The 23,848-nt window shown below is 38.7% G+C and overlaps 1 protein-coding gene across 1 annotated transcript in view; it reads right to left on the reverse strand.

The window, feature by feature from the left end:
- Positions 1–1,052: 1,052 nt before the first annotated feature.
- Positions 1,053–23,848, reverse strand: part of LOC105534930 (chromosome unknown open reading frame, human C1orf87) — a 93,592-nt gene continuing 70,796 nt past the window's right edge. The window contains exons 8-11 of the mRNA XM_011973871.1: positions 20,121–20,185; positions 11,940–12,019; positions 8,219–8,426; positions 1,053–1,492 (exon numbers count right to left, since the gene is read on the reverse strand). Of these exons, the coding sequence (XP_011829261.1) occupies positions 1,332–1,492; positions 8,219–8,426; positions 11,940–12,019; positions 20,121–20,185 (514 nt within the window). The 3' untranslated portion in view covers positions 1,053–1,331. The remainder of the gene's footprint in view (positions 1,493–8,218; positions 8,427–11,939; positions 12,020–20,120; positions 20,186–23,848) is intronic.

A 23,848-nucleotide genomic window follows, 5' to 3' on the forward strand; every position in this document is an offset into this window, starting at 1 on the left:
TATGTCAGGTTCCTCAAACACAATCGTTGCTCAAGGCATATTAAATTTTTTGACCTACTATTCTAATTATCCTTACTTGGCATTTTGGTAGAACGAGAAAGCCGTGTCTATTTGCTTACTCTTTTGACCTAAAAGGCAGCTAGAAAGTCCAAGGGGTTCTAGAAAGGGTAGCCCGTCGACTTCAAGAGTCATTTTTCTGGACAACACAAGAATTATAAAAACCAAAGCAGGTCAGACTAGGAGACCTTAGAGAGCATTTATTTTAGTGGATCCAAATAGTTTTGTTCTTGAGGTCTTGTCTATAAGAGTACATGAAGCACCTTATTTGATAAAATGCATAGAAAGGGATGCTCAGAGGCCTTTCTGTTTGATTTTCCCCTTGACCTAACTTGTTCATTTTGTCTGGCACACAGATTGGAAACTCAGTACCCTGATCACCCAGTATTAGTGATGGTGTTGGGAGCACATTATCTCTGAAGCTCCAGGCCAGTGTCTCTTCAATGAGCTCATGCTACCAGTAGGGTGTGATATGTGTGTAACTGTGTGCTATGTGAGAGGTGCAAAGTCGGGGGGATGTTAAGAACAGAAGAACTATGGGAACTGATGGAAAGTTCCACCTGGTTTTCCTGTCCAGGCAGAGCAGAGGATGTTACCTATTCCCAAAACCCTTTTTCCCAAGAAGTCCTTCCTCAAAACTTCTATCTGGGACTTTTGGAAAATACCCCTGGAGACAGTGTAACATTGTTTAGTTTTGTACTGCTGAAAATATTGGAGTTGTTCAGAAAACCTCACTTGAAATGGTTCTTCTACTGCTTAAGATTAAGATAGAGCATTGGTAATACTTTCATTTTTCTTCTAATGTGGAAATCCTTCCCAGAATAACGATCAGGAGAAGGGATGATTTACCTATCCAAAAACGATGTTTATAGGTCTACTAGGTTCCAGGCACTGTGGGCAAGTGGCAACATGTAATGTGGTTTTTACTATGTGATGTGGAATTGTGGGGTTTGAAACAACAGTTTGATTAGCAATGTAGGAAAAAATCAAACATGTAATATTAATAATAAGCTTTATTAAAACAGAAGGAGATTCTAAGTAGCTGGGTTCTTGCCACATCAAAAGATAAAACTAGGTTTCCTCTGATCACTTTGAGCTGCTTATGAGCGAGTATCATAGCCAGAAACCAAGTCCAAATCAAAAGCATCTACAATAGCTGCATCGGCCTGCACTCTGACAATGTCTCCGCCACTATACTCAGGCTGGGGAGAAACACGTGTCTGGGTAAAAAGGGAGATAAGGGAAACATCTGTTCTCACAATATGGGCTTGTTATCATAGCTCCTTTAAGTACCGCAGTGCTGGCTCCAAGAGCATATTTTCTCCCAAACGGAATCTGCGCAAGGCCTGGTCGATTTTCCGAGGGCTCAGGGACAGGTTGTAAATGAGATTGTAGTTGTGAATGAGGCGTCTGGCTCGTTCCTTCTCCAGAACTCCTGTGATTGGATTGGGTAGGTGGAAGGTTTTTTAAAGAGGACGGAGGGAAAACAGAGAAAACTACATATTAGCTTGAATGACTTCCAGGTAAAGGCTAAATGATAATATTTTGCAACTTTAAGCTTCTTAAAAATCAAGTGGCATCTTAAAAAGTATTTGAACTCGTGGGTACGCATTACAGATTTCAGGAAGAATCTGAGGGTGATTTCAGGGGAGAGAGAACAAGATGGGATCCAATAAGATTCACAGAAAAATTCTAAAGCAATTTAAGCTTTTCTTTGTAGCTTTAAAACTTATAAGGCCAATATTTGAAACACTGGGGGTGCCTAGCAGAAGTAATTTCTAATTGTCTTGAGTTCATTTTATCTTGTTAAAGTCTCCAAACACGCTCCTAAGCATGCAGGGATTAAACAACTTAATTTTAAAATGCATTTCTCTAAATGTATTTATAGATGTTCCTTGGTATCCGCAGGGATTGGGTCCATGATATTCCCCTCCCCAACAGTGATACCTACACCCATGGATGCTCAAGCCCCGATATAAAATGGAGTAGTATTTGCATCTAACCTATCCACATTCTCCCATGTACTTTAAACCATCTCTAGATTACTTGTAACACCTAATACAATGCAAATACAGCGTAAATAGTTGTTATACTGTGTTTTAAAATTCTTAATGTTTTTTGTCGTCATGTCATTATATTTTATGTCTATTTTTAAAAATATTTTTGATATGCAGTTGGTCGAATCTGTAGTTGCGGAATACAAAGATGCAGAAGATTGGCTGTCCTGTGACTCCCTCCAGCTTGCTGTGCAATCACAGGTAAGGCATCTAACTTCTCATAGCTCAGAGTTTGAATCTGCATAATAGAGGTGGTAATGTGTATGACTGCAGGATGTGCTGTGGTGCCCACACATTATATATGCTAATACCAATGTCAGTAAGCTTTCCATGTTAAGATTGGGTAGATTTTGATGGCTGTTGGGAGGAGTTGAAGTGTAGATCATGGCATCACTGAAGATCAATAACTGACTCATAAGCCCCTAATTGCAAGTTTCTATGTGTCAGATACTGTGCTTGGGAATACAGAGGATTTAGAGAATTATTCTGCTACCTCTGGAAGATCTCTGACCCATGGGGGAGAGAAGTTATGCAGAAAATTAACTGGGATACAACAATAATAATTATAATAACCAATATGTAAATATAAAATTTATTATGTCCCAAGAACTGCTCCAAGCATTTCACCAATATTAACTAATTGAATCCTTACAATAACCCATTTCACAGAGGGAGAAACTAAAGCCTAGAGACTGCAAGTCTCTTGATTGCCTAAGGTTAACCACTACAGTACATTATGGAATGAGGGGAAAGAGATTGCTTCAAGTAGGGATCATTTTGTTTTTTTTTTTTTGAGTCAGGGTCTTACTCTGTTGCCCAGGCTGGAGTACAGAGGCACGATCATGGTTCACTGTAGCCTTGATCTCCTGTGCTCAAGTGATCCTCCCACCTAAGCCTCATGAGTAGCTGGGATTGCAGGTATGTGCCACCACTCTCAGCTAATTTTTTAAATTTTTTGTAGCGATGAAGTTTCACTATGTTGCCCAGACTGGTCTCGAACTCCTGAGCTCAAGCAATCCTCCCCCTTAGGCCTCTTGAAGTGCTGGGATTATGTGCCTGGCCTCTTTTACTCTCCTTTGTGTGAGCAAACTATAAGAGTGATGGTGAAATTATTTCTTAAAGAATCCAGAGGCAGTGCCTTGTCATTTTGCAGAAAGCCACTGCTAGTCCATTAGAGTTAGGCAGTGGCAGATACCTATCATCTCAGTTTAAGATACAAAATATGACTCATTTTTAAATGTGCAAGTACTATTGAGCATGGTTCTACCCTCTCAACTACTCTCTAGTGGTTATTCTTAACAGTAGGCCACAACAGTTGGGGTCCTAATTTATTCTATTCTATTCCAGTATGTTCATTTTCTATTCTGTTCTGGTTTGTTCATTGCCTATTTATTGTTTATCTCTCTCATTAGAACAGTGGTCCTTTCATTTATGTAAACCTCATTCTTTGAGTTGGTCAATTGCATCTTCGAAGTTCTCTGGATAGGATGGCTGCTCTCAGTCCTGCCTAGGTTTGCTTCCTTTGGCCATTTCCCCTCACCCTGCCTCTGGAAATATAAGACATGGATTTGGAATATGTTTATGACTGTAAGAAAAAAGAAATTAGCGAGGTATGGTGGCATGCACCAACTAAGGTGAGAGAATCATTTGAGCCTGGGAGGTCGAGGTTGCAGTGAGTCATGATCATGCCACTGCATTCTAGCCCAGGCAACAGAGTGAGGCCTCTGTCTCAAATAAATAAATAAATAAATGAATAAATAAATAAATAAATGTCAAAAGAAGAAAGAAAGAGGGAAAGAAGAAAGAGAAAATAGGGATAATTAAATTGTGCAAAAATCAATAAAATATTAAGTTCACACAGTATCCAGTACTAGTAAGCACTCAATAATGTGAAATTTTACTATAGGATAATTATAATTATATCATCAATATTATTTAAAAAATATATCAACACTATATATGTAATTGCTTATTATTAAAATATATGGCATTTAGTTTAGTTTGTATTTTAATTAAAAATTAAAAGTTATGTTAAAAAATACATCTAGGAATCACAGTAGTATTTTCTATCTTCTAAGCTTTACCACTGATAGAAGATTCCTAGAGTCAAACAAAAAGTCCACTGAATGAAATTTGTATCTGTCTAATTTACTCTGTCATTAGGGGATGTCCAGAACAGCTGCATAAAATAGCCCTTACAATCCGTCTTAGTGTTGGAAAGCCTGTCCTTTCTAACCAGAACCAAAATAAAAGAAATAATAAGAATCCTTTTTTTTTTTTTTTTTTTTTTTGAGATGGAGTTTCGCTCTTGTTGCCCAAGCTGGAGTGCAGTGGCATGATCCTGGCTCACTGCAACCTCCACCTCCTGGGTTCAAGCGATTTTCCTGCCTCAGCCTCCTGAGTAGCTGGGACTACAGGCGCCCACCACCACGCCTGGCTCGTTGTATTTTTAGTAGAGACAGGGGTTTCACCACGTTGGCCAGGCTGGTCTCGAACTCCTGACCTCAGGTGATCCACCCACCTTGGCCTCCCAAAGTGCTGGGATTACAGGCCTGAGCCACTGCACCCGACCATAAGAACCTTTTTAACATCAACTTCATTGTACAGTACACAAAGAACTTTCAATATTTTATCTCATTTGGTCCTTTCTCAAATCTGGGATGTATATTTTATTATTATCAGTTTTACTTTATAGATGAGGAAACAGGCGAAGAGAATGTAAGAGACTGGCTTTTACAGATCAACAACTGGTGGAGTCTGGCTTTGAATCTAAATCTTCTGATACAAAAACAAGCAAAATCGTGTGCTCTTTCTAGTATGTCATGGGACTTGGTGCAGTGGGGATTCACGGAGAGCTGGGCTTGAATTATGGCTCACCATCTTACTGGCTATTATTTTATCACTTTGAGTTTGGCTTTCTCCTCTGTAAATAAGGATACTAATCCCTTCAGCATGTTGTTGATATGAGGATTTAGTGATGTAGTGTATGTAAAGTCCAGGCTCATGCAGAGAAATTTCTTTAAGGCTCTCATTGCATTCTCCCTCCTTGAACTCTAAAACATTTTCTATTTAGCCTTTAGTTCACTGGGAAAATTCCAAATGCAACATTCACCCAGACATTTATCTTAACCACTCTTTTTTTTCTTTAGAAAACACGACCATTTATTCATAGTCATTCCTTATCCCTTCTCCTCAAGTCTATTTTGTTGACAACCCCCATTAGAGAATAAGCACAGTAGGTTCCCAGAAGCACTGATGTGATGATGGATGGCCTGTCCTCATCCTGGATGAAGAACATGCTGGCCTACATATTTCTTTGCACATAATAAAGAATAGTGATTCATCCATGGGCAAAGCAGGTATCATCTGCTCAGCATCTAGAATGGGGCTATGGTGGTCTGCTAAGTACTGTGGGTTAATAAACCAACAAAGTGACCTCAGTTAATCCTCTTTCCTCATCAAAGACAGTTGTAGATTTTCCCAGATCTGGCTGACACATTCCTTGGCTGTTGAGGAACTAATGAATTTCATGGAAACAGAGAAAACAGGCATAAATAGTGAAGAGGCCATGAGAAAGGCATTTCAAATCTGTCGGAATCTGCCTCCAAAGTCAACAAACTCCGTTTTTCCTCTGAACGGTTCAGAAGCATGAGAAAGCTCCCAGTCTTTGGAGAGTGTCTTAGCAACTAAGTTTATGATCCATTATCCACTATCACAAGAAAGCATTTGTTTCTTTCGAAATGTCATTTTTAAAAAGTGTTTTGTTATTGCTTGTAACCTCATCACCACTCTCATAGCCCTGGTATGAATACCCAGACTCAGGGTTATTTCAGTAAACTTTTCATCTCCTTCTCTCCAGTACCTTCCCTAAATCATCCATCTCAGTTTGCATTATGCCCTCATCTGCATGTATGTTTGCATACTGGGTAGAGAATGAAGCCTCATCCTATCCCTCAGGGTTCATAATAGGTTCTCAACCTTACTGCATGTCCAACGTGCATCTCTAGTCCTGTCTTGCTACTTGCTTCTCTGTCATACTCATCCGCACTTTCTAACTTTTGCAGGAGGTGACTTCAAACTCGGGATGACCTGTCCAACTATCCAAATTCTACCTGAAGTCTCAGCTCAAGTTCTCTCTCTCCCTTGGGTCTCTCTCTCTCTCCTCTCTGGGTCCCCAGCCTCACATTGGATGGTGAGCCTCATTTCATACCTTCACTTTTCTTTTGACTCTTGAACTCTTATTTGTGCCTTCATTTGTCTCAAACTCTTGGGCTCAAGTGATCTTCCCATCTCAGCTTCCCAAAGTGCTGGGATTACAGGCATGACCCACCATGCCTAGCCATGTGCCTTCATTTGTAATAGCTAATGTTGTGTTTTAATTTTGTTTGTTTACTGGCATTGAACTATTGCCGGTCTCTGTGTCTTACCTAAAGGTAAGCTCCTTGAGGCCAGAGACCATGTCTCACCCTTTCCAGTTTTCCTCTTGGTTCAGCCTCTAACACAGTGCTGGGCCCATAACAGATTTTTAATAAATAACTTTATAATTCAACCAGATGAATCTTTCATTTAAAAATTTCAAGTTTTTTTTCTCTTTGGTATAATTATTAAGAGTCCTTGGATTTTATATGGCAATTATACTTCCTGTGGTCTAGAATTAAGTTGTTTTGGAAATTCAAAGCAAAACAAAAACACGCAAAGAGAATGAAAAGGCAGACATTGCCATTGTCATATGATTACTTCTAGATAGTACTAATGTGTACACCAACTCTTCATGAAAAACAGTATGTAAGTAAATAAGACAGTTTGGGACAATGTGCTTTTCTATCTGCTCCCCCTTTTCCCAGCACTCTGACCTGGTTCTAGACTTCATTCTCTCTTTCCTTTCCACTTTCCCTTATTTCACTTTCTCCTTCATTCTGCACATAGTCATCAAGGATCCTTCTGAAGTACAACTTCATTACACCACTCCTCTGCTTAGAAACTCTCCGTGCTCTCATTATATTTGAATTGACTCCAAATTCCTTGATCTGGCATTTAAAATCTTTCAATATCTGGCCCCATTCTTTATTTCCATCTTTATCATTTAACATTCTTTTTAATAGCCCCTATATTGAGTACCCTGCACGGAGCCTCACACACAGCATTTGCACCTTTGCCAGAAAAGGCTACTTCATTCCTTTGTGACCAAACTGCATTTTAAGTTTAATGATCAATTTAACATTAACAAAGTCTTCCATGATGACCCCACCAGGAAGAAATTCACTTTTCTCTGAATGCCCCCAGAGCATCCTCTAACAGCATTTATCACCATCTATCTTGGATTTGGTTATTTACGGACATTGGCTCATGTATTTGTTTCCTCAAAACAAAACTGTGCAAGGTGCCAGGGATAAAAAAGGAATATAGTCTACTGGTGAGATGGTAATAAGTCCCCAAATAAAAATATACAATATGTTGCGTATGATGATGGATGTTAAAGAATTCTAAGAAGCCGCAGGAAAGTTGACCTAGATCTGTCTGGGAGTCTCAGGGGAATTGTGTTTGAATTCAAACATAAAAGATGTTTAGGGGAACAAGATGGGGAGTTGGTGGGGGTTGGGGTAGGTAGAGAGGAAACAAAGAGCTCAGATGAAAGACTGGGAAATGGCACAGGCATGTGTGAGACAAGGCCTGCTTGAGGCAAGGCAAGTTATTCATTATGACTGGGCAGGACGTGCTGAGAGAATATCAATAGTAGGAGAAGAGATTGGCCAGGTGGATAGGGACCAGACTTTGCCTTGCTAAGGAGTTGGGAGTTCACCCTCTTATCAGTGGGGTGTCTCTGTGGTGTTTTAATCAGGAGAATTATAAAATTGGATGGTGGGTTTACTTTTTGGAAGTAGGGTGTAGGAAGCATTGGGAACACAAAGAAATTAGAAGCAACCTGGTATGGGATTCCCCTCTGATTCGTCTTCATATTTCCAGATTGTGCTCAGCACAGTGCAGGGCACATGATCTATACATTAATTGTATCATTTGTTCAAGAGGCAAAAGAAAATGAGGTGCCTACTTTTAAACTAGAGCACAAATAGAAAGCTATACCAGCTTTACAATTCATACTTCACCTGTGTTACTCAGATCACACAGGTAGAGGGCATTTTCCAGCTTCCTGAACCTGTCTATCCACGTCTCACATTCTTCAGCCTCATTCTTCACAGCTGGATTCACGAAGGGCTGGGAGACTGGCCTGATCTTTAAAGGTTTCAGAGGATCTTTGCGGGCTGAAGTTTCAGCAGGAGAGCTTTCTGGCTGCAGCTCCTCTTCTGGAGTTTTCTACCAAAACAACAAAAGCATTGGCAACACATTCACCACCCAGAGCTTCTCCAGTCTCTTGGCCAAAGATGAGGCCACACAACTAGCAAGATTTATTGCAAGGTTTGACTTTGGAAAGCTAAGAGGACGAGCTTCAAATCTTCAGTGCCACAAGATCGTATCTGCCAAATCTTGGATACAAACATGTTAAGTGTGTGTGTCTGAAGAGAAGGGTGACATCATGATGTTTATTCAGTTTTCATTTTTGACTTGCATGAAGCAAAGAATATTGTAACTGACTGAGGCTTTTCATGATGTTCTACTCTGTTTTGTACTAGTAGGGTGTGCAGGGGGTAGACTTCAGACAATGCTCATACTTCTTGATAGAAATACCTCTGGGTCATGAGTGTGAGGTTTTTGACAAAAGATGATCGAAACAATAGTGATATTATCTTAGGCTTATGGGTCCATTTTAAAGGATGCTAAAGCACTCTTAGTCTGCCAGTCCTGTTCATTTAGCAAAGGAGGCTGGGGCCCAGAAAGTACAAGGGGTTTACTAAGATCACACACATCTTATAGTAGACCTAAGACTAGAAGCAGGGCATAAAGGCTATCTCATCTTAGTGTCCTAACCTCATTGCCAGTATCAAATAGAGGTGTTTTAGGATTAAATAGACATATCAGTCCCAGCAGTGCCATATAAGGCATTCTGACTTTTACCATGTGCAGCGAGTGGGCATCTATTATTTGATCTGCCCAGCTCACCTTTTGCAGAAATTGCCCTTCCTGCTGATCCACACAGCTGTAGAAAGAACTGCCATGTTCTATCTGCATAGTTTAGGACTGGGCATCGATTGCAAAATGAGCCAAAAATCCATTGTCTAGGAATTTTGGTACTATTTGTGAGAGAAAAATGGAGGTGATTCTGTGTGAGATATTGGAACTCTAGCAGGTTTTCCCTTTTGTGTACTGCAAATGAGAAAAAGTTTGTCTGCTGAGAAAGAAAGACAGAGAATATGAAACTGACAACAGAGAGAAGAAAAAAGATATAGGAAGTCTTGATGGTGTTAGAGTCTCTGGTTTTAGTTCATTGTTGTATTTCTGTCCTTTGGGAGCATAATATGCTTCTCTATTCTTCCAATAAATTAAGTTAGTAGAGTTGGTTTTGTTCATTGCAATGTAAATATTCCTAACTAATTCACCATAAAATTATGCCTCTAACTTTTGTATACCATCTGTATTCCCCCAACTTTCAAATGTCTGAATTTTTCCAATTTTGTACCTTTGCCTCAAACTTCTCATATATAAGCTGTGAGAATCCCAGAGACCTAAAGAATTGTAAGTGCAATGAGAAGCCAAATTCTGAGTTGGTTAACAAACATGGATTAAGCTGCTGCTGGGGAATGTAAAGAATTCTTTTGTTTGAGATCATGGAATGCTATATGAAATTGTACCCACATGGATGACAAACAACCAGTACATTTTAAGGAATTCCTATAAAAAGAATTCTACTTTGATAAAATCAATTTTGGGAAAAGCAGAAAGTTTTTGTACAGCAAATTAGAATAGTGATTCTTTTTTTTTTTTTTTTTGAGACAGAGTCTCGCTGTGTCACCCAGGCTGGAGTGCAGTGGTGTGATCTCGGATCACTGCAAGCTCCGCCTCCCGGATCCACGCCATTCTTTTGCCTCAGCCTCCTGAGTAGCTGGGACTACAGGCACCCGCCACCATGCCCGGCTAATTTTTTTGAAGTTTTTAGTAGAGACAGGGTTTCACCGTGTTAGCCAGGATGGTCTCGATCACGTGATTCTTATACTTTGTTTAGAGCATTGGACTACTTTAGAAATCAGATGAAAGCTTTAGAAAATCTGAGCAGACTAATACACATTTGCATACATTTTGATGGATAATTTTAGAAAGATCACAGGTGCCCTTGGATCTGAGAAATTAATTTTAAGTAGTTTTATATTTCTTTAGATAGTTCAACACTCTCTCTTTGACCACTGCAGACAAGGGAAAGGGGAGATTTGTAGGGATCTGAATCAGACTTAAGCAAGTAACTAACAATGTAACTAACATATCCTTCACTGTTTTGGTCCCACTGTATCTGGATGAAATTCACATTCCTTGGCCTGGCACACAAAACCATTTATATTCTAGTTCTTGCTTATCTTCCCAGCTTATCTTCTTTTAGTCCTATATACATATCTTCTTCTTTGGCCACAAAAAACCTGAAAAATTGAAGCTGTTTTATACCTTTTTGCCATTATAATGCTGTTACCTCTGTTCTAAAAGCCCTTCTTGCCATATATGCCTTGATTGTTTGGGTTCTTACTCATTCTTCAAGACTTGGCTAATTGTTTACTTACTGTGGGAAGCTTTCCCCAACAGCCCCAGGCTGGGCAAGATGTGAATCTTTGTAGCTCCCCAACCCATCACAGCACTGCTACTGGATGTTGTCTATGTCTGCTTCAAGTATTACCTCTACCAGAGATCCAGAGACTGGGCCTGTGAGATAGTTTTTAATGTATCCTTGAGGTCTGGCTAGTGACTGGCACACAGTAGGTCGTCAAGACATGTTTAATGAATGAATAAGTGAATGAATGAATGATTTTCTCAGGGACAATAAGCAACTTGCTTTACTGCTTTACCAGACCCCTGCTTTAATTTCCCTTTCTAAAAAGTGGGACAATCAATTCTGTTTGTGCAGGAATGTGAGAAGAATCAATTATCACAGAGATGCAATAAATTCCTTAAACAAGAGGCAAAATAAAAGAGCAAAGTATATTTTTTATAATCTTATTCACAACAGACTTAACACTCAAGGAGAAAAGCATTTGCTGTTGTTTCTTGCATGGCAAGAGGCTTGCCAAAATGGGTACTATTTTCTAAAATATTTCAACGTGTGAAGTGCATGAGGAGGCCTCCCGTCATTTTAAGATGAATTATGTTCTAATCCGGGCATTTAAAAAACAACAACAGAAAAACTCAGGCTGTTTTTCAATTCTGTCTACAACTTCTTCTGGCTAAATGCTGGGAATATTAAAATGGGTTTTAACTGCTTGCCAGATTTTTTTTTTCTTTCTTCTTTTTAATCAGAGAGGCTATTACATTTTAAAATGTGATGTCTGGGGAAAAGGTCACCCTTAGTTTCTGGAAGTTGAAATTAAGATGTTAAAATAGATCTCATAACCACTCTTTATTTTCATGGCAGTTTGTGAATCGGTCACAAGATTTGGAAGGACACCCAGACGTGTGCTGTGCTACAAGTCTAATTTCTTGGGGCAGGTGGCAAGCCCATCACCAAGTGATGGCAATATGTCTCTGCAAACCAGCAAGGACAGAAACTAACCCACACTCGAGTTCTTTTGCCTCCTTCTTTGCCCAAGGAGAATCTTGAAGGCAAAGATAGTCTGACATCAAGGGTTTGGGAGAAAATCAAAACCCACAGGAGAGAGCCCCATCCAGCATCAGAGAAAAGGCCAAGTATCCACGAAAACCTTCCCCCAAACTCTATATGCCCCAGGTGCATACCATATGTTCAGTTTTGCTTTGAGACATCTCAGGGACTTCAGGCTCCATTGGAGGGGCTGGGGCTTTCTTTTCATTCTTCCCTGAACAAGAATGAAAAAAAAAAAATGGAAGGGTTTAGCTTTGTCTCTTCGTTTAATACATACATATACACCAGTCAACAACAACAACAAAAAATGCAGGCTTTGCTCTGTGGTTGGCACTGTGTTAAGTAATGGGAACACTCTGATGAATGAGAAAAACCTGGTTCCCACCTTGGTGGACCTTAGATTTGGAAGTAGATGTTAAACAATGACTCTAAATTATTACTTAGTCACAAGTTACTATAAATAAAACTAAAGAAAAATATGAGAAAATAGGAAAGTGTTTAAACTTATTTGGGGCAGGGGTGACAGTGGTGGGGGTTTTGGAGGAAGTGACACAAATTTGCAACCTGAAGGATTGGTTTTAGTTGTGTTTGTAGCACTTATCACTACTGAAGAGGAGTTATCCAGGCAAAGATGATGGTGGTGATGCACACAGAGCAGAGAGTTCTAGAAAAGCAGAGACAACAGCCTGTAGCAAGGCCCTAAGAAAGGCTTTTATAACTTAGGGAGTTGAAGGGATGTCTTCCTGTGGTCCTGCCTCTTAAGAACCTCTGTCCCTCCTTTTACACAGATGTGCATCCAAAGGACCACGCACAACCTTTCTCATCTTCCTTCCTTGCTCCTTTCAATGGTCAGTGGTACTGGATGGGAAGAGGTTGAACAGCCTCATCCCTAATCCAGTGGATTCTGTTTTCCAGGCACTACTTGCTGCAGGCTGCTGCCTTCATGAATAGAAGAGATTTCCATGGGATGCAGGCAAAACACAAACAAACATTAAGACCTGTGGAAATCCTCTAAGCCTTACTGTAGGTATCCTTCATTGATCACTCAGTACCTTCCATCTGACTTGGTGACTTATTTATTTTGCAAGTCTGTGTGATGACCATACAGCACAGGTTTCTGGGAGCCTCAGCTTTATTATTCAGTGCATAATTCAGATCTGCCATTAACAAATGCATATTATTTCTAAATTGAGTCTCACTGTTTTTAATAAGAATGATTTAATCAATAAATTTTAAACAAAAGAGACAGTGTACCATAGTGGTTGAGAGTATAAGCTCTGGAGCTAGATGCCTTGGCATTGATTCCTGGCTTTGTTCCTTGTTAGCTGCATGATCTTGAGCAAGTTAGTTGTCCTCTCTGTGCCTCAGTTTCCTCTTCTGTACAAAGGGGATAATGACACCTATAGGCTATTGTAAGGATTAAATGGACTAGAAAGTGTAAAGCAAGTGTCTGAAACACAGCAAGTGTTCAGTAAATGTTAACTAATAGTGTTATCTAGGTAAGGATGTTTTTATAAATAAATTCACATACCAATTTAAAAGTCTTTTATTACATGGACTTTTAGTATCACACTTAATGAATCATTACAAAAGTTCTCCCTCAGTTTCTTGATGAAGAAGACATGTGGTTTCATAATCTTCTTTGAAGCCCCAGCACCCCTCATTACAATTAAATACTCAATGAATGCATGTTGACTAAATGAATGATCATGTGTCCTAATACAAATAAAGTCACTAGATATTTAGTGCAATTTTTCCAATTTCTTTTCTAATCCTGGGAGAGAAGTGATTTTTCTCTGTATTTCTTTATTCTCTCATATCTACCCCAGATGCTATATAGAGCAAACCTTAATAGTGGCTAAATGAAGACTATGATGGCATCCAGTTAGGACGGCCCCTTCAAGGAAGATCTTATTTGATCTCTTGAACGTTTAAGTTGTCATGAGAACCCATCATCACCTAGTAGCATTGGCTACTGCTTATTTCAACCACTATGTGAAAGAAAAGCTTTCTGTTTATTACAAAAGGTTCAAAATATTCTGAATCATATAGCTCTCCTGTTAAAGGGATTCTTGAAGCAGTATGTGAGGAAAGGGGAGGAGATGAACAGACAGACCTAACATCTAACCCTGATTCTTCTCTTTGCCAGCTTCAAGCTTCTGGGTCCTAATTCTTTCATTTGTGAAATTACAGAAATTTGCAATAACACCGTGGAGATTAAAAAAATCCTATGTAAAATATCTAATACAGGGAAGATGCTCAATTCAAGGTATTATTATCTGTTGTTGTGATATTATTATTATGTACCCTTAAGCAAATCGAGTTTCCCCAGAGAAGAGAAACTAACATTAATTATGATGTACCAGACATTATCCTTTTAAAAATAAGATCTAGAACCTAAACTTTGTCCTAGCCCCATTCCTCTCTGCTATCTGCACTTCTAAAACTTCCATTAGGAAAAAGTACATGCTAGTCTACTTGGTCTCCTTTAAGCTTCCCTTTCTCCTTCCTAATAGCTAATAGCATATAAAAAGGTAATGGCTTGCACATGTAAAAATTGTTTGAAAAACCTGAGGCAGAGCTATTTTTTTTTCTTTCTAACACAGCAAGAAGGATAAATAATAACCATCTGTCTAGTCTGCCAGTTGAAGATTTGTACCAGAGGAAATAAGCCAAGCTGGCTTCTAGAGATTTCCAGGTGTTGGAGGCCCAGGTTTTACAGGGTTTCCAGTGAGTTCTGATAGTTACATAGCCAGTGCTCCTGTCTGCCCTCACTAATGACTTGAAGTCAGTAGCCTTTAGCACTGGACGCATGTTAGACCCACCTGGGCGGCTTTAAAAATTACCAGTGCTCAGGAATAACACCAGACCAATTAAGTCAGAATCTCAGGAGGTGAGAACCCAGCTCAGTACTTTTTAAAAAATTCCCTAGGTGATTCTAAAGTAAAACCAGGATAGAGAACAACTGACTTTAATAAAAGCTTCTGGCTTCAGTGGGCCTACTGAATGAAGCTTTTGTGAGAAGAAAACTCATATATATCAAATATCTATAAATGACAGACATTTCCACATAATCTAAAGAATTAAACCTGTGAGGTAGAAATTATCCCCATTTGACAGATGAGGAAACTGAGGCAATGAACATTTTAGTTCCCTCCTTAAGATAACAGAGGCAGGGTTACATCTGTGGCTTGAACTAATTCATTCATATAAGAAACATTTAAGTGCTTACTATATGCTGGGCACTATCTTTCCTTCATAGAGTGTGCATTCTGGTGGTGAGAACAAAGAGATGCGTCAAAGAATGTCAGGTAGTGATAAGTGCTATAAACCACAGCTAAAACCAATGACTGGGGGATGGAAAGGAATGGTAGTTGCCATTTTAGATAGAGAATTCATCAATGACCTCTTTAAAGAAGTGACATTTAAATAAAACCCTGAACAGAGGAGAAACAAGAGAGCAAGCTGTGAAAATATATGGATAAAGAGCATTGGAGGAAAATGTTACAGCAAAGGCAAAGACCATGAGGTAGGAGTGATTGGTGCACCAAGCAATAACTGAGAGCAGAGCCTGGGTGAGGCAGAATGAAAAGGGAAGAGAAATGCGTGAAGTGTTCACAGGGCTAAAAGGCCCCATGGGCCACACGATCTGGCTGAAGCTGATTTCTGTGTGTGTGTGTTTGTGTGTGTGTGTGTGTGTGTGTGTGTGTGCTTTTCAGCATTCCTTTTTTTTCCCCTCTGGTGATTCCCTCCTTCATTATCCCCTTCTGAAGATAGCAACTATGTTTTGCTTTGTAGTAACTGCTCCTACCCCATCCCAGTGCACTATGGTTTGGTTGGATTGACTCTCCAGTTCCAAGTCCAAGCTTGATCTCTGATTAGTTTAAGTCTATCATGGTATCCTAATCACAGTCTTGGTTCAATGATGGACATAAAACTCAATCTGAGCCTCTATATGAGAAGAAATACATGCTACAGTTTCTTAGGTAGTAAAGTTCTCTCCTTCTTGGGAGAACACCTATCCAAAGAGCATGCTGTGAGGATGTGATGGCCATAGCTACCATAGCTATTTTGCTATTGCAGAATGTCCAAGTAGTTGAGGGACTGCTGTATAGAGCCTGAAGATGATGCCAACAGCAGGTAAGGCAGATCAGAGAGTCAGAAAGAAGGCAAATCCTTGATTTTGATATTTGAATGACTAGATCAAACCGTTCTTGAAGTCCTTGCTGTTGCCAGAATTTTCAGCTAAATAAACCAAAATCTTTATATTGTCTAAGCCAATTGCGTTTGCTTTTCTGTCCCTTCAATAGATGTAGTTCTAATTAGTAACTAGTATGAGTATTTTTTTTCCTTAGCAAAAGGGAGGCCAACCCTTCACCATTTTTCTGTTTTCTTGAATGATAGATAGGTATTCAAGAAATGTTTGAGGGGTGTCAATGAGCTTCTTATGCTACTTCTCATTTCCTTTGAATCTTCCCTTGTCAGCAGTCATACTGGTACTCTGCTGTTTGCTTTCTGCATGATCTTCTTCCTCTCTCTCATTCACAGGCTCCACAGTGAAGAGATTCAAATTTGAGCTCATACTTCATTTTTGTGAAATACTATTTTAGACATTAGACCTTACCATGTTTAGAGGGCCTACGTTCTTTTTATATTTGTCTTAATGGGAGTTCATCATATTTCTTAGATCTGTGGCTTAAAGTCTTTTACTACTTTTGGAAGATTCTCAGTCATAATTGCTTCAACTTCATCTTTATTCTCTTTCTCCTATTTTTCTTTGACTTAAGTTACATGTATGTTAGATGTTGTCACCATTTCCTATGTGTCTCTTGCATATTTTTTTTTTTGACAGGGTCTCACTCTTTTGCACAAGCTGGAGTGTAGTGGCATAACCAGAGCTCACTGCAGCCTCAACCTCATGGGCACAAGTGATCTTCCCATCTCTGCCTCCCAAGTAGCTGGGACTACAGGCATGCACCTCTATGCCTGGTTAATTTCTTTATTATTTGTAGAGACAGGGTTTTACCTTGTTGCCCAGGCTGGTCTCAAACTCCAGGGCTCAAGTGATCCTCCCACTTCGGCATCCCAAAGTATTAGGACTGTGGGTGTGAGCCACTGTACCCAGATTCTTACATACTTTTAAATGTATTACATCCTAATTTTTCATCCATGCTTCAATCTGGATATTTTCTGTTGAACTATATTACAATTCACTAGTCCTCTCATCACTGATGTCTAATCTGTTAAACCCATCTATTGAGCTTTTAAATATTAATTTTTATAAATTTAAGTCTAGATATTCCATTTGATTCCTTTTATAGATTCAAATTCTTTGCTGAAAATTCCCCATCTTGTCATTCATTTTCTTGAGCATATTAATTACAGTTATTTCAAAATCTATGTCCTGTTTTACATCATCCATGGCAATTTTTAATTGAAGCTGGACCTACTGTATGAAAAACTTAAGAGATTTTTGTATCATACATCCTTTCACAGAGAGCTTTTTTCCCCCTACTGTCTGGTAGTTCAATTTGAATTCCAAGTAAGAGTCTTTGAACAAATATTATTTTGTATGTTATCTAATCTTCTAGTTGTTCTTCCCAGGAGGTTTGGTTTGCTGGAAAGTAGTCTCTCCTTGTCTTTAGTGTAAGTCACAGATATAAAGTATTTATGTGAAAATTATATGTACATTGAAAAACAAGTTCCCAGGATTTTTATGATTCCTAATGATATAAATTTTCTAATAAAAGCAGTATATATAAAATGAGTCATCTCAATTAGGTTCATATAGCATCTTTGAGTGCAGAGGGGTCCTAGGAAAGAGAAAATTCACAGTTCTACACACCCATAAGGAGTATCTTTCTTTAGTTTCTGTATAATGCCCCTCCTTCACTTTCATAATATCTACCTGTGCAGCAAAAGAATAGACAGAAAAAATGGCTCACTCAGTGCTTAAGAGCATTTAATCATCATAGATCCAGCAGTACAGAAATGAGAAGAGACCAAGACATCGACTAAGTAGATAAGCAGTGAGCTATCACAACAGCAATGCAACAGCAACACTACCCCAACTCTGTGGTTCTGGAGAGTGACACATTGCCTATGAAAATTAGTGATGTGTTGCCTATTTTGTTTGTCAGACTCACAATCACCCTATAAGATCAATGGGGTAGGTTTGCATTTTTCTTTTATATTTTGCCCGTTTTAGAGATGAGAAAAATGAGTCAGAGAGAAATAAAATAAGTGTTCCAATATAAGGTAGTTATTTAGTTGTGTGAGACTTCAATTTATCTTTTTACATATTTTCTGCTATTCCATATGCTATGGTATTAATTGTGTAGCCCCCTACCCCAAATTTATATGTTGAACCCCTAATCTCAAAATGTGACTGTATTTGGAGACAGGGCCTTTAGAGAGGTGATTAAGTAAAAATGAAGCTGTTAGGGTGGGCTCTAACCCAATCTGACTGGTGTCCTTATAAGAAGAGGAAATTTAGACCTATAGAGATACCAGGGATGCACACACACAGAGGAAAGCCATGTGAGGTCACTCAAGTATCCACCTAGCATCAGAAGAGCTACTGCTTTAGTTTTTCAGCATTCTCAGCCCTACCCACGTGTGAAACCTCAGGTCAGGTGAACAGCCACGTGACATCACTTCAATGGTCTCCTCATTGAAAGTACGATGCTTTGTAAGAGATTCAAGTGCAGCCACCTTCTTAGAGTCTTAAACTATGTTGTAGTCCAAGAATCAGCTGTATGGAATCCCCTCTGAAATCCTTCCTCCAGCTGCTTGGCATTTCCGTGGAGACCCTAGAACCATCTGTGTGGTGACACTAGCTATGAGATTCTGATAATAGTACCCCTTCTTCTGTGTTCCCTCAGCCTTAAGGTGGTAGCTGCTTTCTACAGTTACTAGTGTCTGGGTTACCTCCCTGTAGTGGATTGAATTGTGTCCTCAAAAATATGTTCAAGTTGTAATCACTGGTACCTGTGAATCTGAGCTTATTTGGAAACAAGACCTTTTCAGATGTCAAGTTAAGATGAAGTCATTCTAGATTAGGGCAGGCCCTACTTAGAATGACTGGTGTCTTTATAAGATAAAGAAGAGGAACACTTGGATACAGAGACACACAGAAGTCAGAAAGGAGAAGGCCTTGTGAAAACAAAGACAGAGATTGGAGTTACACAATAAGAAGCTAAAGGAGGCCTGGGGCTACTAGAAGCTGAAACTGGCAAGAAAGAACTCTTCTCTAGAGTGTTCAGAGAAAGCCTGGCCACGCGTACACCTTGATTTTGTATTTCCAGCCTCCAGAACTGTAAGAGAATAAACTACTATTGTTTTAAGCCACTAAGATTGTGGTATTTTGTATGGCAGCCCTGGGAAATGAATATACTCACCATATTCTTTTTTATCCTTCAACCTTTGGATATTTACATAACCAATTCCCTTTAGTAAATTCTCTCTGCTTGAAATATCTAGTAAGATTTCTTAGGTTTTTCCACCTGGATATAGACTGATATATTTAATCCCAGACATACACACACACACACACACACACACACACACACACACACACACGCACATTTAGTACTTTGTATTTTGATCCAAAGGGCAATCAGTAAATGGTTGATGGATGTAGTAAATAGAAAAACTACAACAGCAGATTAATATCAATGCATATTTTTTCACCTGTCATATTTAAAACTTGCTAATTGCTAAATATTTTCCCCAATGCATCGTTACAATTTTCACTTAATAATATGTCTTGGAAATCTTCCTGTAGCAACCCAGCCATATTATTTTACAATTGCATCATTTTATCAATTGGTTATATTGTAATTTAATTAAATAGTCCCCAAAGGATCTTTCTGTTAATTCTGTTTTTAAAAATGTTTACCAAAAAAAGCTACACTAAACATATATATACTCTCACAGGTTTCTTTTGTTGAGACACCAGTAGAATAAATACCCAGCTATGAGCTTCTTTGATCTAAGCGACTGTGCACTTGAAATTCTAATAAATAATACTAATGTCTGTAAATGTACTGCATTCATCTTTAAGGGCTACCACTAGAGAATGTCTCATGATAAAATAAAACTTGGAGAATTGTGCCTTTTATGATCTAACTGGCCTAAAAGAATAGCCATTAACATGATTCTCACTCACATTTTTCCTTCACTGGGGAGCTATTTACATTTCTGAGAGAAATGAGATGAAACCCAACAAGCAAACCACTCAAACTAGGCAGCATAGTCAACAATAGCTGTGAAAAATGGAAGGTCTCTCTGAAGCAAAAAATAATGGAACTCACCTGTAGGCGAATCAGATAACAAATCAGAAGAAGCTGTGCTCAGCATCGCAACAAAATTCTGCCATCTGTGCAAGAAAAGGAAACAAAAATTGGTGATCAATATGATTGCCCTGGAAGAATGTCCAGTGAAGCTCTGTTTATATTGGTAGTGATACTGAATAAGCTTTTTGATACTTCTATCATTTAGGGTCCAATGCAGGAAACAGAAACTACTTTATATATGTCTATTAAAAAGGGCTTTGATATAGGAAATTACTGCAAAGCCATTAGAACAGAAGCTGGAGTGCGCTGCTAAGTTTAGGGTCAGACCTTAGCAGATGTGGTCCAGAGATTAGGGAACACCAGGAAAATCTGGCTGATGTCTCAGTTGCCCCTAGCTATGAAGTTGTCATCAGGCAGTACAAACTGCTTTCTGGCCACTGGAAAAACAAACACTTGCCAGTTTCTGGGGTTGTTACTGCTGTAGATATAAACAGATAGACAAACAAACAAACAGTCTCCGTGCCACTGACCTCTCCCCACTGCTTCTGACTTTCAAATTTTATGAAATTGCATCTCACTGATAGATCTTAAAACAGGTCTAAAACTTTGTGTCAAGAGGGTTTCAGAAAAGTTCTTTTTAGCCTTCACAAGTATGGAAAGCATTACAACACAGAAAAAAAACATAGAAGGGGATAAATATGGGGTGCTGAGTGCAAGAACACAATAGTCAGTGAATTCCCAAATGGAAATCACATTGAGTAATATGTCTGCAAGTGACAACCAGATAATTTAAAGCTTAAAAAGTACTTTAGCAAAGCTTTGACATTGAAAACTACTTATATTTGCTTGCCCAGCATCCATTCTCCATTTATATATAAATATACTCTTCTCTGGGGTGACAGCTACTGGTTTCCTTTTGGATACTGTGTAGATGGGACCATGGTATGGTCAAAGTCCCATACCCTGCCCTAGCCAACGTTGTGATCTCAATCTATTTATCCCTTCCTCTCTTCTTCCCTCCCTTGCTTCTTCTCTCTCTCCCACTGTCTCTGACTCTATCTCTGCCTTAATGTTTGGTTCTAGTCCTTCCTGAAGTTTTATTTTTCTCCGATTTTGTGTTAATTCGTAACCTTTGAAAATATTTCTTTTTGCTTGTGTTAGCAAAAGACAGTTTCTGTTGCTAGCAACCAAATATCAACTAAGTATCTTTATCTTTCTCCGTCTTGTCCATTAGAAGAAGTCAAGTAAAAATGAACAGCAAGTTGGGAAATATATAGGCTTGGTTTTTAAAGAAAAGTTCTAATGTCATATGACTTTATTTTCTTTAAATAAAATGATGAGTTAAATAGGTAACTAGTTTATTTTTCTTAGACTTCATGAAGCCTTTCCTATATATGACATAATGTTTAGAGAAATTATTTGGTCAGAATAAGTCTGATATTGGGCTTTGAACATGTGGCCTCCAGAGTTTCATGCCACTTTGGGCACATGAATAGACAGATAAGTGATGGATATGCAGGACTGCCAGTCAGATAAGCTGATGACTATATCAGATGCTGCAGGTCTAGGCAGATAAGAGAAAGTTGAACAAGAAGTAGCAAGCACTCTTAAGGAATATTAATCGTTATATAAAGATCTGATATTAGCACAGATCTGCAAATAAACTACAGTAGAGGCATCTCCTGTCTTCTACACTTCTTGCAATTTCTTTCCAGCCTATTTTAAGTCCAGGTTTATGGCTGCAGCACCTTCTGACCCTTTGATTAAAAAAAAACAAACCATAAAACAGCAACAACAGTAAGAACCTAGATCCATTAATATTTACACATTACACAACATTTATTTTTTCAGAGATGTTAGGAGTTATCAGGTAGTGTTCTCTTAGATATCAGGTATGATATGAGATAAGGCCTTTGCATAAAATGACACCAGAAAATTTCCTGCTCGTTCCTGATTATATGCTGACAGCGGGGGAAGCAGGTTGAGGGAAAATTTTTTAATGATTGAATTTGGATATTGCCTGATTTGAATGGTATAGGACTTACATGACCAACACAATTTTTAAGATCCTTCTGACAAAATATTTCTTTTCTCCCACATTCTTTGCATTACCCCAAGGCCTTCAAAGTGCTGTTCACAACTTAAATTGGGAGTGGGTTCTAGTTGCCATAACAGGCACTATAATTCTAATAACAAAAGTAGGTACCAAAACTCCAGTGTCAAGCCAGACAGGTCAGGACTGGAGGACAAGTTCTGTGAGCCTGATTCTAGATTCAGGCAGACCTGATTTCGAATCCCACTTTAACTGAGTTTTTCAAGTTAAAATGGCATGGAGTGAATATTCTGAGTACTTTTTGTGCATTATCTCATTTAATCGAGACAACCATCTTATGGGGCAGGTAAGTGACTTGCCCAAGGGCACATGGATCAATGGGACAGCCAGGATTTATGCCCTGACTCCAAATCTATCTGAACATAATGTAACTTGACTTCAGTTATATTTCTGTGATCTCTGCAGTTCCATGGACACGGCTGTAGTGTCTCTTGACATTTATTATTGCAGAAGTCTGGTGTCAGTCTGATTTTTGGTCATTTATAATTAATTTTTTCTTTGTTTGCTTTGGTTTAGTTTTATTGGGTTTTTGGCCTGGATCCCTGAATAATTGCCTTTGTCTTTATAATATAAAAGTTTTGTTGGAATGATGTGCATACATTTTTTCTTAATTGAGCTTATGTCACACTGAGTCCCTTCAATCTCTACAGCTGTACCAGCTCTGCAAAGTTTCTTCAGTTGGGACTTCCATTTTTATTTCTTTTTCCATTCTTTCTAGTTTTCTTTTTAATAATACCAAAGAAATCTCTATTTCTGAGGTTGAATCTCTATTCTTCTTCTTTTATATCTACTATCCTCATTTTCTTCTTTGCTATTTTCCTCTAGATTTTGTAAAAGCCTCTTAAATTTGACATTATATATTGATTCCTGGTTACCTCTTAATTCTGCTATGGAAATTTTAGTTTTCTTGAAACCATCCATATTTACCAAAATTCTTTCTAGTTTCCTCTGTTCATGTTTTGTGCTTTTTAAGTTTCATTTTTATGTCCTTTTAATCTCATTATGTTGATTACTTTCCAATTCATTTCAGTAGAGGACATGGCTTCTTATACTCTACAAAAAAATCAATGGTTTTCTAAATTTTTCTTAGAGTAGATCAATTTAAAAGGTCTGTTGAGATTTGGAGCCTGCAGAATTGTGGCTCCCTTTCCACGTTTTGTAGTGTATGTGTTTTTTAAAAATTAGGTATTATGCTTCAAATGAGTATCTATTCATGTTCAGTAAAACCCAGCAGATGAGTTACATTGATTTCCTTTGGCCTTGCTCACTGCTCACTAGACCGGAAGTCAAGGGCAGATGACAACTTTCATCCACTCCTGGTGCCTCTCAGGCATACACCTGGTACACCCTGATAGGGCAGAGATAGGATCTTCTCGCTACATTTGTTGTATATCGCATACCCCATATTGGTATAGTATGCCATAAGCTAATGCTCCTCATCATATACAACAGACAGTGATCTTCCTCTCTGTACTAACCTCTACAACTTTATTATCAGATATTACCTTCATCAGATGCAAGCATCATAGTCATATTTTCCCTTTCCCACCTCGCTTACTTCAACTTTCTGCTGTCATTCTTGATAGTTGAGCTCTCCAAATAGGCACAGAAGAGTTGTGTGTGATTAAGTGTA

Source organism: Mandrillus leucophaeus, unplaced genomic scaffold (genome assembly GCF_000951045.1).
Source record: "Mandrillus leucophaeus isolate KB7577 unplaced genomic scaffold, Mleu.le_1.0 Scaffold14, whole genome shotgun sequence".
NCBI lineage: Eukaryota > Metazoa > Chordata > Mammalia > Primates > Cercopithecidae > Mandrillus > Mandrillus leucophaeus.